Genomic DNA, 13,159 nt, shown 5'->3' with positions numbered 1-13,159 from the left:
ATTAGGACTGTCCCACACCTGCAAAGTGGAAGGGGTCTGGGGATCTCGGGGACAGAGGACTGGAAATGGGCTCAGGGAGGCGAAACGACCCCCGATTCCCTGAAGTCCCCACCGGGAGACGGACCCCCGCCCCGCCCCTCACCTGGCCCTGCAGCTCCTTCTCGAGCTGCCGGTAGTCGTTTTTCCAGACTAGGAGGTGCAGGGGGTAGTGGTCGCCCGCGTCGCAGGCCGAGGACATGGCGAGGAGGCCGTAACCGGGTCCTCGTCGCCCGCCCCAAGTCTCGGCCCCGGCGGGGTCTCCCGCGCCCGCCTGCCTGCCCTGAGGCCGGCGAGCAAGCGAGCGAAGGGCGCGTTACGCTGCCGGCCGGCTGAGCCGGTCGGATGCGGGGCGTGCGGGAGGTCCGGAATCGCCAGCCGGCTCAGGGACCAGGTCGGCCGCGCCCACCCCGCGCCCCGCGGCGTTCCCGCCCGCGCTGACAGCTCGCGGACCGACTTCTGCGGACCTAACTGCCCCAAACAGGGAAGTGCGGAGAGCGAACCATCGCATGCCGCGGCGGGGGTAGACGACCTCGGGAACCGGGTCCAGGGTCCGCGCCATTGCCCCCATCTCCAGCTCACACCGAGAAACTCAGTGCAGCCCACAGAACAGAGCTGAGGCTCATTCTCTTCGCCAAAGATCTCCAAGCGGAAAGTTCCGTCTACCTGTCCCCAGCTTCTTTCCCCCTGCTCCAGCGGCCCCATGTGGTTCGGTCCACAACTGGGCCTCTTCCATTGGCTCTGCAGTCAGGGGGTGACAACTGAGCCCCGGACCAAACCATTCCAGCTGCCGACACCCTTGCAGCCTTTTTGGAGCAGGGCAGATGCTTCCACGATGGGTCAAAAGCCATTTTGGAAGTGGGCAACACCGGACAATTTTTGAAGGAGGAACGCTAAACCCTGGCGAAGTGGCTTCAAATACAGTATTTGCATAAAAGGGGATATTTCTACTTCATTATTTCTCAACCTTGGCACATATAGAACTGGGCAGTTTTTGTGTGGGGGTTGTCCGGTCCTTTGTAGGATGCTGAGCAGTTTCCCTGGTCTTTCTCCCCACTCAATGCCAGTAGCACTCCCCAAAACATGTCTCTCCAGATATAGCCAAATGTCGTCTCGGGGAGAAAAATCGTCCTCAGTTGAGAACCGCTTCTATTTGAGCTCCGAACCAGGTTATGATTCAATAGCTAACTATGGTGGTGATTTAGTCCATGTATGAATGTCATTTTTAAGCTAGCTTTTTGGATATGAGGTTATGGCTGAAAGGACTGATAAATAATATACATATTTGACCACAGTCTGCGAATATGAAGTTTATTCTTTGAGTTTCAGGCACTATGCCTCCTTGACTCAATGAAGAACCAAATCAACTTACAGCTAGTTACTCATGGGCTTGAACTTTCTGCTGCTGCTTCCGCTCAGCTGTCTACAACTAGACCACATAGCTGGGTGAAGCTATTTAATGCATTGTGAAAACATTCCCTCTGCCCTCTGAGTGTATGCACATCCAGCTCTTCAGATGCCTGCAACAACAGCTGTTCAAGAATCCCAACCTAATCCATTCTCCACAGATGTGGAGCCCGGAAGATTTGTGAGTTGTTAAACCAAAACAGGATGCAGGAGCACCAGGATGGCACCCGGAGACTCTAACCATGGAATGCGTGGGAATTCTGTGATGATTCCTCCATCACACATTTATCACACTGCAGAGATGGACTCAAGACCAGTGCTTCTGAGGCCTCTTCCAGCACTTCTCATTCTTTCAGATGCCTTTTGCAACTTAACGTTCTTCTTCTTCTTCATCATCCCATGTTTATTGAAAATCTCCCTATCTCACTCATCAGAAAACCTCACAATGACAGGAACCACATCGTTTTGCTTACCAGAGTATCTAAAACCAAAATAGTACCTGGCTCACAACAGGCATTCAATATTTGCTGAATGGAGATCATGGCTGTGTTTATATGTAAGACAGACAATAAGTAATCATTGGTATTAGGGTCACATCTCCTTTCTCCTTCACACTGATTCACCTCATTTCATTGTGTTTATCTCACACCATTCTGTAAATTATCCCAGGTTAGCTATTGTTATTCTCAAATTCCACGCATATGAAGAAAAACAGTAATTAGAAAATAATAGCAATATCCATAATTATGGGAGCTACTATTTACTGAGGGGTTACTATCCAGCAGATATATCACATTTTTCCCATAATTTATTCCATCTGTTCTTAGCCAAAATGAATGTTTAACTTTGCTGGTCACATACAAGTTTTGTCGCGTATTCTTCTTCCTCTTTTTCTTTCTTTCTCTCTCTCTCTTCTCCTTCATTTTCATCTCGCAACCCTTTAAAAATGTAAAAATCATTCTTAAGTAGCAAGCCATACAAAAACAAATCGTGGACTAGAAGTAAACAATGTATTATCTTAATTTTGAACATGAGATTAAAACTGAAGCCTAAGGAATCATCTAATATATTCTTTTTTGTTATTTTTGTTGTTGTTGTTGTTGAAGTTGTTTTTGAGACAGTCTCGCTCTGTCACCCAGGCTGGAGTGCAGTGACGCGATCTCTGCCCACTGCAACCTCCACCTCCCAGGCTCAAGCGATTCTCATGCCTCAGCCTCCTGAGTATCTAGGATTACAGGCATGCGCCACCACGCCCGGCTAATTTTTTTTTTTTTTTTTTGAGACAGAGTCTCACTCTGTCGCCCAGGCTGGAGTGCAATGGCGTGATCTCAGCTCACTGCAACCTCCACCCCCTGGGTTCAAGCTCCTGCCTCAGCCTCCCAAGTAACTGAGATTACAGGCGCCTGCCACTGTGCCCGGCTAATTTTTGTATTTTTAGTAGAGACGGGGTTTCACCATGTTGGCCAGGCTGGTCTTGAACTCCTGACCTCGTCATCCACTCGCCTCGGCCTCCCAAAGTGCTGGGATTACAGGCGTGAGCCACCGCGCCCGGCCAATTTTTGTATTTTTAGTAGAGATGGGGTTTCACCATGTTGCCCAGGCTGGTCTCGAACTCCTGCCTCAAGTGATCCGCCTGCCTCAGCCTTCCAAAGTGTTGGGATTACAAGAGTGAGCCACCACGCCCAGCCTGGAATCATATAATATATTCTTATTTTACTTTACCCCATTAAAATGCAAGCTTCGTAAGGACTAGAAATTCAGTCTTTGCTCACTGCCGTTTCTCCAGTGGCTGGGACAGTATATAAAACATGGTAAGTGCTTGATAAACACTTGTTGAATCAAGGAATGAATGAATGAACTTGACCATTGATTGCCTCAGGAAGGTTGTGGCTAAAGGGTTCTCATCACAAGATATTGCTACTTCCCCTGGTATTAATCAGTTGGGACGAGGGGAATCTCTGCCAGAGAAGGAGACCCAAATTCAATATTTAAAGGTAGGACAGATGACACTCGGGCAGTCTCCTGCCCTCACTCAAGATGGCGACAAGGCAGCGTGCCCTTTCCGGTCACATGACCTGACACTCGCAGAAGGGCGCCTCCCCGCGCGTGCGTGCTGTGCCAAGGCTGCAAGGCGCTGAGGGGAGAGGCGCCGCCGTCCCCGCCGCCGGGACCCGTTAGAGCGGAAGCGCTGCCGCCGCCGCCTTTGCTGTCCCCCGGCCTCTAGTTCCCCGCAGGCGGGAGGCGGGAGTCATGTCGAAACGGCTCCGGAGCAGCGAGGTGTGCGCTGACTGCAGCGGGCCGGGTGAGTCGCACCGGCCGGGCCCGCTCCCCTCTGCTTTCCTGGCCCGGACCCCTACCCTGGGGCCGCCCCCTCGGGTCAGGCTGCATCCCGCGGCCAAGCGTCCGCAACCCGCGGCTAGGGTCGCAACGAAGAGGTCCCTGGGCGGCCTTGGGGTGGGAACCGTCCCGGGCCTGTCAGAGCCGGGCGGGCAGGGGGCCGCCGCCCTCCACGTCCCTCGCGGCCCTCCCTTCCCTCTCGTTCCCTCCCGTTCCCTCCGTCCCAGGCCAACTGGGGAGGTGACGGGGGCCAGGGCTGCTCCCCTAACAGGAAGGGGCTTGGGCGATCCACAGGAAAGCCAATTACAGAAGTAAAATGTGAGCGTCCTCCCGGCTGCAGCCTCCAGAGGCTGCAGGTGTCACCTCCCACTAGACCCTTTCTCCGCCTGGGTGTCCTGCCCGGGGAGGATGACACTCCCTGAGACTCGCCAGAGGGTCCCGGTAGATGACTTCGCCGCTGCTGACATTCGACAGCTACTCTGCCCGGGAGAATTGCCAGGAGATCGGGGTCTTCCAAACACAACCAGCACTTAGGAGGCAGTGCTTGTCTCAAGTTTGAGGATCTGAACGGCCTGGGTTCAAACTAGATTTTGCTTCTGGATGACCTTGGGCTGGTGACTTCACTTGGTCACTTGGCTTGATTTCCTCATTTTTTCGATGAGGATAATCGGGAGTATCACGCTCAGTGGTGAGGAAGATTCAATGAATACTCGTAGGATCATATCATCTAAGGCTTTTCTTTTTTGCATTATGCTGTCTACAGTAGAACTCTTGCAGTCCCTTAAAGCTATATTTGACTATCTAAATCATACGTTGATTACAACTGAAACAAACGCAAAATCACCAGCAATATAGGGGCATTGAAACGCTAAAGCCATTCCTTCATAATGATGCATAACTGTTCATACATAATATTCACATTTAGAGATCAAGTGTGTCTTAGCAATTGCAACTGAATTGTCAGGTCTCTGGATAGATTATTACATGCTGTTTTAGGTGCTTGGATGTATTGGCTTTGAGTTAATTCGAAGGTAACATGGCTTTCTTGGCACAATAGTGTCCGATAAACAATCTTAATTAAATCATTGAACACCACTGGCTTTGCAACTGTTCTAATCTTCAGCTTGTCATTTGGGAGTGGAGACTGATTGTAAATAGAACTGTGATAACTCAAACCTCATGTGGTTGTTTTATGGCCCGTACAGTGCAGGTGTTACCAGTTTCCTTTGAAGATAGGGAGGGGGTATGGAGGAGTTTAAAAAGAAGTATTTTCTAAACCAAGTTAGTGTGAGTTATACACACTCCATCGTTTTCTCTAAAAATGTTATTTGTTCCACTTCCTTATTTTCTTGCCTATTTTCAGTTGAACGTACTGTGATGTATTTGATTCACATGTGTCTAGCTTCTAACTTCCTCTTGGAATGCATATTGTTTTGCTTCTTGATAGGGTACGGGGCAAAGCAAAATTGTTCCTCCATTGCCATCCTAAATATACTTTTGCAGCATTTTGTGTATTTCGGAACATTTTCTCTTCCATTGTATCGCTTTAGTTGTTGTCTCATACGCCTAATCTGCAGAGACTTGAGTCACTTCCTTCCTGTTTTGAATATAATTAGGCTACCTTGAAATATTCTGTGAAATTGAGCAGCTGGGAATTTGTGCTGCCTTTTCTGCACAGCCCTACTGAGAGAATTACCTGTAGGGTTAGGGACCCCTTTGAGATTCTGATGAATGCTAAGGCCTTCTCCCCTAAAATGCACGTGAATGAATTTACCTAAGATTTGTCTAGGGGAGTCACAAACATTTTTGAAGTTCATTTGTGGTGTCCCTGGAGCCCTGGCTCCAGATGAACTTAAAGGGTTTTACCCAATCTCATTCATACAAACATTTTTATTTTACTATGTTAACATTCTAATATTCTTTCCATGGGATTCTGATCCAGGATGCTAAAGTGGTTAGTCGAATACTTGTCTTAATTAATATGTGTTAAACACTTGCTAAAAAAAGAATACTGCAAATCCTCTGAATAAGTGAAAACCAAAGCTATGCTTCAAAACAGTCTTTTTTTTTTTTTTTTTTTTTTTGCCATTAGTGGCAGTACTATACTGCAGGAAGCAGTGTTGTTATGCATCTTTGTAGAGCTCCTTCATCGGGACATTTCCAATCTCTGCTTTTTAGGATGATATAGTAATAGCGACAGTTATACTAAATTGAATTATTTTGATTCTGTTTTATTTTATGCAAACATTTAACCATGATCACATCTTCTTAAATATTCTACTTTTTTTTTTTTTTAATGAATCTGGTTCATTTCAAATACATCCCACTCTGAGTTCAATTTCTTGAAAACTCCATGGAGATTTTCAGTACAGTAGTAGAGTGGTCACATGAAATGTTCAATGTTTTAAGTATTTCCCATCAAAAACTTTTTCCAGTGATCATGAATTTCACATCTAGAAAATATCTGAATACTGAGAAAATAATTTAGAAAAGATATAATAACTAACATTACTACTTTACTATGTGTGAGGTACTTCACTTATTCTCTATATCCTTACTATCCCGAGATATGTTGTTGTTCTCATTTGAACCATGGTGAAAACACTCAAGTAACTTGTCTGAGATCATTGTGCAAGAAGTGGCAGAGTTGGGGTTCAAACCCTGAACTGCTTGTCTCTAGAGCCAACCCTCTTAACCACCATACTCACTGGCTCCCAGGATTCGTCTTTGATAGAAAGCCCATAACTTTTCATTATATGGTTTGAAAGCGTTTGAATAAACTCTTAAAAAATGGTAAAGATGGTGTACATGCATTTTAGAGATTTTTGTGGACATTGAAGAATTTTTAAATGTAACCCTTTGACCAGGCAGCTTAAGTGGCACCTATTGTCACCCCATTGTGAGTCTGATGAAATGTAGCTCTTTCTTTATTTGAGGTTTCTAGATACTCAGTTTACTTACCCAGATCCATCCTGCTTGCCAAGTATGAAATTATCCCTTGTTTCAAAGGACAGCTAATGAAGCTCTATGACTTTAAAGGGAAAAAAGTATTATACACACACTAAAAATATTATTCATTTTTATTTTACATCTTTGCCTCTGTGAAGCTGCTGTTATTGCAACTTTTTTTTTTTTTTCAGATCAGTTGCAGGATTGGACTTGGTAGTTTATGTAAAACAATTGGTTGGCTGGGCATGGTGGCTCAAGCCTGTAATCCCAGCACTTTAGGAGGTCGAGGTGAGTGGATCACCTGAGGTCAGGAGTTTGAGACCAGCCTGGCCAACATGGTGAAACCTCGTCTGTACTAAAAATAACAAAAATTAGCCGAGCTGGTGGCACACGCATGTAATTCCAGCTACTCTGGAGGCTGAGGCAGGAGAATCGCTTGAACCCTGGAGGCAGAAGTTGCAGTGAGCCGAGATTGCGCCACTGCACTCCATCCTAGGGGACAGAATGAGACTCTGTCTCAAAACAAACAAACAAACAAACAAAAACACAATTCATGGACATCATAGAACATTTCCTAATGGAAGAGGCCAGGTTTCCCTGTCCTCAGAACCATAGCAGCTGAGTGATTTTATGATTCTGTAACTCGCAGCTTTCTGCTAAGCATATTGACATGTTGATTCATAGCAGTGAATTAGGACAGCAGTCTTTACACCATTTACTGCAGAAAATGCTATCTGCATAATTCACTGTCAAAATTATATTATCTTGGCCGGGCACAGTGGCTCACGCCTGTAATCTCAGCACTTTGGGAGGCCGAGGTAGGCGGATCACCTGAGGTCAGGAGTGTGAGACCAATCTGACCAACATGATGAATCCCCGTCTCTGCTAAAAATACAAAAATTAGCCAGGCATGGTGGTGCATGCCTGTAATCCCAGCTACTCGGGAAGCTGAAGCAGGAGAATTGCTTGAATCTGGGAGATAGAGGTTGCAGTGAGCCAAGATTGTGCCACTGTACTCCAGCCTGGGTGACAGAGTGAGACTCTATCTCAAAAAAAAAAAAAAAAAGAAAGTATTATCTTGATTTTTATGGAGATGGATCCAAAATCATTCATCTGTACCCTCTCAATTTGCTTTCTTAGCTTGAATGAAAAAGCGTGCATCTGAAATGGTAGATCCACATTAGGGCTACAAACTGTGGCCCTGAACTGGAAAGAAGTTAACTGTTTACCCAAGGCTCCCACTGGTGTTTTTAGTCTCAATTAACATTGTACCTAATCAGCCAAGGTAGGTCATACCATCCGACAAGATGACCAGCCTGATGCATTGATGAGCGTACTGAAACAAAAATGTCTCCTTTTTCTGACAAACCTCTGTCGTCTTTTGCCATCTGGTGGTATAGCAACCTGCTGGTATCCCTGCCACTGAGATTTCACTCTCTTTCCAGATCCTTCCTGGGCATCAGTAAATAGGGGAACGTTTTTATGTGATGAGTGCTGCAGTGTCCATCGGAGTCTAGGGCGCCATATCTCCCAAGTGAGGCATCTGAAACACACACCATGGCCTCCAACACTGCTTCAGGTAAAGGATAAGAAGAATTCTCCTGACGGTTGGTAATTTACATTTTAGGGCTCATCACGTTAATAACTAAAATTTCTCCTGGTGTACTTCTTCCATAAGACAAAACTGTTTCATAATTGAATAGAGATGGCATGCCCATCAATGCTATTTACAAATATTATCTGTATTGAATTCATTAAAGACTTTTCTTCCTACTTGACATAAATCTTGTTCAAAAAGCTCAATTATAGGTAGATAGATGAATAGTCATTAAAATATCTTGGTACTCTTGCTCTGTTGACTTTCTAGACTGTCACCGGAAATTTTTTTTTTTTTGAGATGGAGTCTCACTCTGTCATCCAGGCTGGAGTGCAGTGGCGTGATCTCAGCTCACTGCAACCTCTGCCTCCCGGGTTCAAGCGATTCTCCTGCCTCAGCCTCCCGAGTAGCTGGGATTACAGGCACCCGCCATCATGCCCGGCTAATTTTTGTATTTTTAGTAGAGAAGGGGTTTCACCATGTTGGCCAGGCTTGTCTCAAACTCCTGAACTCAAGTGATCCACACCTCAACCTCTCAAAGTGCTGGGATTGCAGGCGTGAGCCACCGCGCCCGGCCAGTAGTCCATCTTTTCTATGCATGATAATGAATGTTTCTGAAGGCTACTGCCTGAGAATCTTTTCATTAATGTACTTATTCCTGAGTACCTGCTAATATTTTTAGAACATGTTTTTCTGCTTTGATAGTAGCATGGGCTGGGATTCCTCAGAAACTTCTGAAACATTTTAAGTTTTCTTAAAGCTCTTGTTACTAGTCAGAGAGACCAAATTAAATTAATATGTTTTGATTGCATGTAGAATACCCTGTTAAATGAGTTCTTTGTTTTATTTGGAGTCCAATGTCATGTCACCTTTACTTCTATCTTGGGGTACACATTCTTCAAGTTCTCTTGGAACTCAAGGTTAAGTGTGTGTTTTGCCTTCATTTGTCTTGATCACACATTTCACTGAATCTGTGACAGCTGCACATATCCCTTAAACTTGCGTGTGTGAACCAAGGAGCCAAAACAAGTGGGTTTGTATCTCTGATGTGAAAATAACTACACTGCTGTAAAAAACAGATGGGGCTGTTTTAGGAGTCATGCCTTGAAATGAAATTTGGAGATATGATTTATTACTAACTTTTGCTTAGAAGTTTCTAACCGCTCACACTTATGTGAAAGGGGCTGTTTACTGCTCTCAGGTCTGTCTGTGTTTACAAAGCCAGATTGTTTTACAGAATCTCAGTAAAGTCCAGAGATGAGTTATTTAGAATGCCAGGGTTGACCCTAAAGCAACAATTCCCCAAATGTGGAACCACCAGTGGTATTCAAGACAGATGTAGGTAATATATGTTTTTTTTAATGGTTACATTATTTTACTGTGTATGGGAAAGCTATAACTAGCACATCAAACTGTAGTTGTTTTTAAAAGTAAGTGGCTTTAAAGACAAATATTAAGTGAATAATATAGACAGTACATGGGTCGTTAAGAATGTTGAAAATAGTGTTTAATTAGGTTTGGGAAACCCTGCTCTAAGGTGTCAGAGTACTTTTCTTTCATACTGAATAAGAACAGTTCAGTCACACTTCTTTAGGTATTTAACTATCCTACCAGTCAAAGCTGAATCCTGCATATAGATTGATCATCTTTCTCATTCTCAAATCAGAAAACAATGATATGAATGATATTCCTAACAAATGAGTGTTTATAACAGGACTTTGTTTACTCTGTTCAGTCACTGATCCCCATTGAATATTTGTGAAAAGAAATTAAAGTCTTATGTCATCCTGCTTGGTTTTAGATGGTTGAGACCTTGTATAATAACGGTGCTAACTCTATATGGGAGCATTCTTTGCTGGACCCTGCGTCTATTATGAGTGGAAAACGTAAAGCTAATCCACAGGATAAAGTACAGTGAGTGGAATGTTTATAAATACTTTTATTTCTTCATAACAAATGGGACCCACTGAAAGGAGTGCAGCTATTTTTGGTCAGTCTCCACAAGGGCAGCAGAGGAGGGGGTTACCCTAGTCGTGCATCAGGTTCTTTGCTATTAGAAATGCAGAATGGGGTGGGGCAGGACCATCTGTTTAGCATGGCCACCCAGCAGGAGTAAGTGGCTTCCTCAGTTGGAAACCATGACTTGGAGTCTGTAAATGTAATCAGATTTAAACTTATACTCAAATAAGAGGCGATCAGACCAGAAATCTAGGTCTGGGCACCCATCTGCCTGTTGCCTCACCTATAAGATGGGACTAAATGCTGCTTTCTCCCAAGGTTGCTAAGTCAGTTCAGACAATTACACAGAGAAGAGGGCTACTATAAAAAGCAGGTACTCTGGAGTCCCAGCCATTATAATAACTAATGTATGTTTTCAAACTTCAGGTCTTAAACCTTGCTGAAACTTACTTGAGCATTGTTCATTTTATTTTTAAGTGGGGGATGTGGGTCACTTCCTCTTCTTTTTACAGTACAAAGAATGGGGATTGTTGTATCTGAACGAGTGAACTGTTTTCTTTTTTGTTTTTGAACCAGTCCCAATAAAGCGGAATTCATCAGAGCGAAGTATCAGATGTTAGCGTTCGTCCATCGCTTGCCCTGCCGGGATGACGATAGTGTGACTGCCAAAGATCTTAGCAAGGTGGGTCACACCTTTTAAAATCCCTAAAAGAGCTGGCTGAGACAGCATATTGTTTTATTTGAAAAACAAAGAAAAGTCTGGTTGTGGGCTTTTTTTTTTTTTTTGAGACAGTCTTTCTCTGTCACCCAGGCTGGAGTACAGTGGCACGATCTTGACTCCCTGCAGCCTCTGCCTTCTGGGTTCCAGTGATTCTCCTGCCTCAGCCCCCTGGATAGCTGGGATTACAGGCGCATGCCACCATGCCCAGCTAATTTTTGTATTTTTAGTAGAGATGGGGTTTCGCCATGTTGGCCAGGCTGGGCTCGAGCTCTTGAGCTCAGGTGATCTGCCTGCCTCAGCCTCCTAGTGTTGGGATTGCAGGCATGAGCCACTGCACCCGGCCAGGGTTTTTTTGTTTTTTGTTTGTTTTTTTGAGACAGGGTCTTGCTCTGTTGCCCAGGCTGGAGTGCAGTGGTGCAATCACGGTTCACTGCAGCCTTGACCATCCAGGCTCTAGCAGTCCTTCCACCTCAGCCTCCCGAGTAGCTGGAACTGCAGGCGCATTACCATACCCAGCCAATATTTTTTATTTTTTGTAGAGACGGGTTCTTGCTATGTTGCCCAGGCTGAAAAAAGTTTTTAAAGAAAGAAAAACAAAAACTCATTTCTGCACATTAATTAATTAATAGCTTTTTTGTCAGTTGGTTTCGTCTTTAATCTGAATTCAAATGGCAGCCATTCATATAGTGGAGGTTCAGGGCAAAGAGGAAAAGTAAGTCTCTGGAAGGCTATTTGTGTTTTTCCAATATGGCTTTTAAATTATATTTTGATAAGTTTTTTGTTTGTTTAACTTTGAAATAGGAACCATCTCAGAGTTGTTTCTAGAAGGGACTAGAAAGTTTATAGGACAATTGTTTCTTTTTAATAAGGACTAGAAAAAGTACTAAAGGAAGGGGACTTCTTCAGGTTTCCAGGTTGAACAGTGAGTATGATCTTCGGAAAGCAACGTGTGACTCAAAGCTATAGTACACAGAATGGTTTATGATACTTGTAAAATGAGTGAGGTGGTTTTCTTTATGTAGGCCTTCGCATGTTTTTGAGAGATGCTATAAGAAATGTGCATATTTATTTTCAAAGCGCTGCCTTGGATAAATGCTTACAGAGATGCTGTAAGAAATGTGCATATTTATTTTCAAAGCGCTGCCTTGGATAAATGCTTACTCACACAGAGCATGAGGACTTACTTATTTGGAACTTTTTTTATTACTTTTTGGCCGGGTGCGATGGCTCACGCTTGTAATCCCAGCACTTTGGGAGACTGAGACTGGCAGATCACTTGAGCTCAGAAGTTCAAGACCAGCCTGGGCAACATGGCGAAACCCCGTCTCTACAAAGAATATAACAATTAGCCGGGTATGGTGGCCGTGCTTGTAGTCCCAGCTACACGGGAGGCTGAGGTGGGAGGATGACTTGAGCCCAGGAGGCGGAGGTTGCAGTGAGCTGAGATTACACCATGGCACTCCAGCCTGGACGACAGAGCAAGACCATGTCTCAAAAAAAGAAAACATTTTCTGCATCTATTGAGATGATCATGTGGTTTTTGCTTTTGCTTCTATTTATTTATTTGTTTATTTATTTTTATTTATTTATTTTTGAGATAGAGTCTTGCTCAGTCGCCCAAGCTGGAGTGCAGTGGCGTGATCTCGGCTCACTGCAAGCTCTGCCTCCCGGGTTCATGCCATTCTCCTGCCTCAGCCTCCCAAGTAGCTGGGACTACAGGCACCCGCCACCACACCTGGCTAATTTTTTTTGTATTTTTAGTAGAGACGGGGTTTCACCGTGTTAGCCAGGATGGTCTCGATCTCCTGACCTCGTGATCCGCCGGCCTCAGCCTCCCAAAGTACTGGGATTACAGGCAGGAGCCACCACACCTGGCCTGCTTTTGCTTCTATTTATGTGGCAAATTACATTTATTGATTTGTGTATGTTGAGCCAGCCTTGAATCTCAGCAAAAAAGCCTACTTGATTATGATGGGTTAATTTTTTTTTTTTTTTTTTTTTTTTCCTGAGACAGAGACTCGCTCTGTTGCCCAGGCTGTAGTGCAATGGCACGATCTTGGCTCACTGCAACCTCCACCTCCCAGGTTCAAGCGATTCTCCTGCCTCAGCCTCCCAAGTAGCTGCGATTACAGGCACGTGCCACCAGGCCCGGC

General features: G+C 44.7%; 2 protein-coding genes across 27 annotated transcripts in view; one reads left to right on the top strand and one right to left on the bottom strand.

Moving 5' to 3' along the window:
* ANKRD13A (ankyrin repeat domain 13A) overlaps window positions 1-2,500 on the bottom strand; it is a 42,059-nt gene extending 39,559 nt beyond the window's left edge. For all 4 annotated transcript variants that reach the window (XM_054443867.2, XM_054443870.2, XM_054443868.2 and 1 more), the window contains exon 1: window positions 143-2,500. In XM_054443867.2, the coding sequence (XP_054299842.1) occupies window positions 143-238 (96 nt within the window). In that variant the 5' untranslated portion in view covers window positions 239-2,500. The remainder of the gene's footprint in view (window positions 1-142) is intronic.
* A 1,027-nt stretch (window positions 2,501-3,527) lies between these two features.
* GIT2 (GIT ArfGAP 2) overlaps window positions 3,528-13,159 on the top strand; it is a 66,778-nt gene continuing 57,146 nt past the window's right edge. For 16 of the 23 annotated variants that reach the window (XM_054443859.2, XM_063646721.1, XM_063646725.1 and 13 more), the window contains exons 1-4: window positions 3,557-3,745; window positions 8,175-8,308; window positions 10,128-10,240; window positions 10,862-10,967. In XM_054443859.2, coding sequence (XP_054299834.1) covers window positions 3,694-3,745; window positions 8,175-8,308; window positions 10,128-10,240; window positions 10,862-10,967 — 405 coding nt within the window. In that variant the 5' untranslated portion in view covers window positions 3,557-3,693. Of the gene's footprint in view, window positions 3,746-8,174; window positions 8,309-10,127; window positions 10,241-10,861; window positions 10,968-13,159 lie in introns of all 23 variants that reach the window. The other 7 variants (XM_054443862.2, XM_054443858.2, XM_054443865.2 and 4 more) reach the window with 4 other exon arrangements.

Source organism: Pongo pygmaeus, chromosome 10, assembly GCF_028885625.2.
Source record: "Pongo pygmaeus isolate AG05252 chromosome 10, NHGRI_mPonPyg2-v2.0_pri, whole genome shotgun sequence".
NCBI classification, from domain to species: Eukaryota; Metazoa; Chordata; class Mammalia; order Primates; family Hominidae; genus Pongo; species Pongo pygmaeus.
The sequence above is the reverse complement of the archived record's forward strand: the minus strand, read 5'-3'. Positions and strand labels throughout refer to the sequence as shown.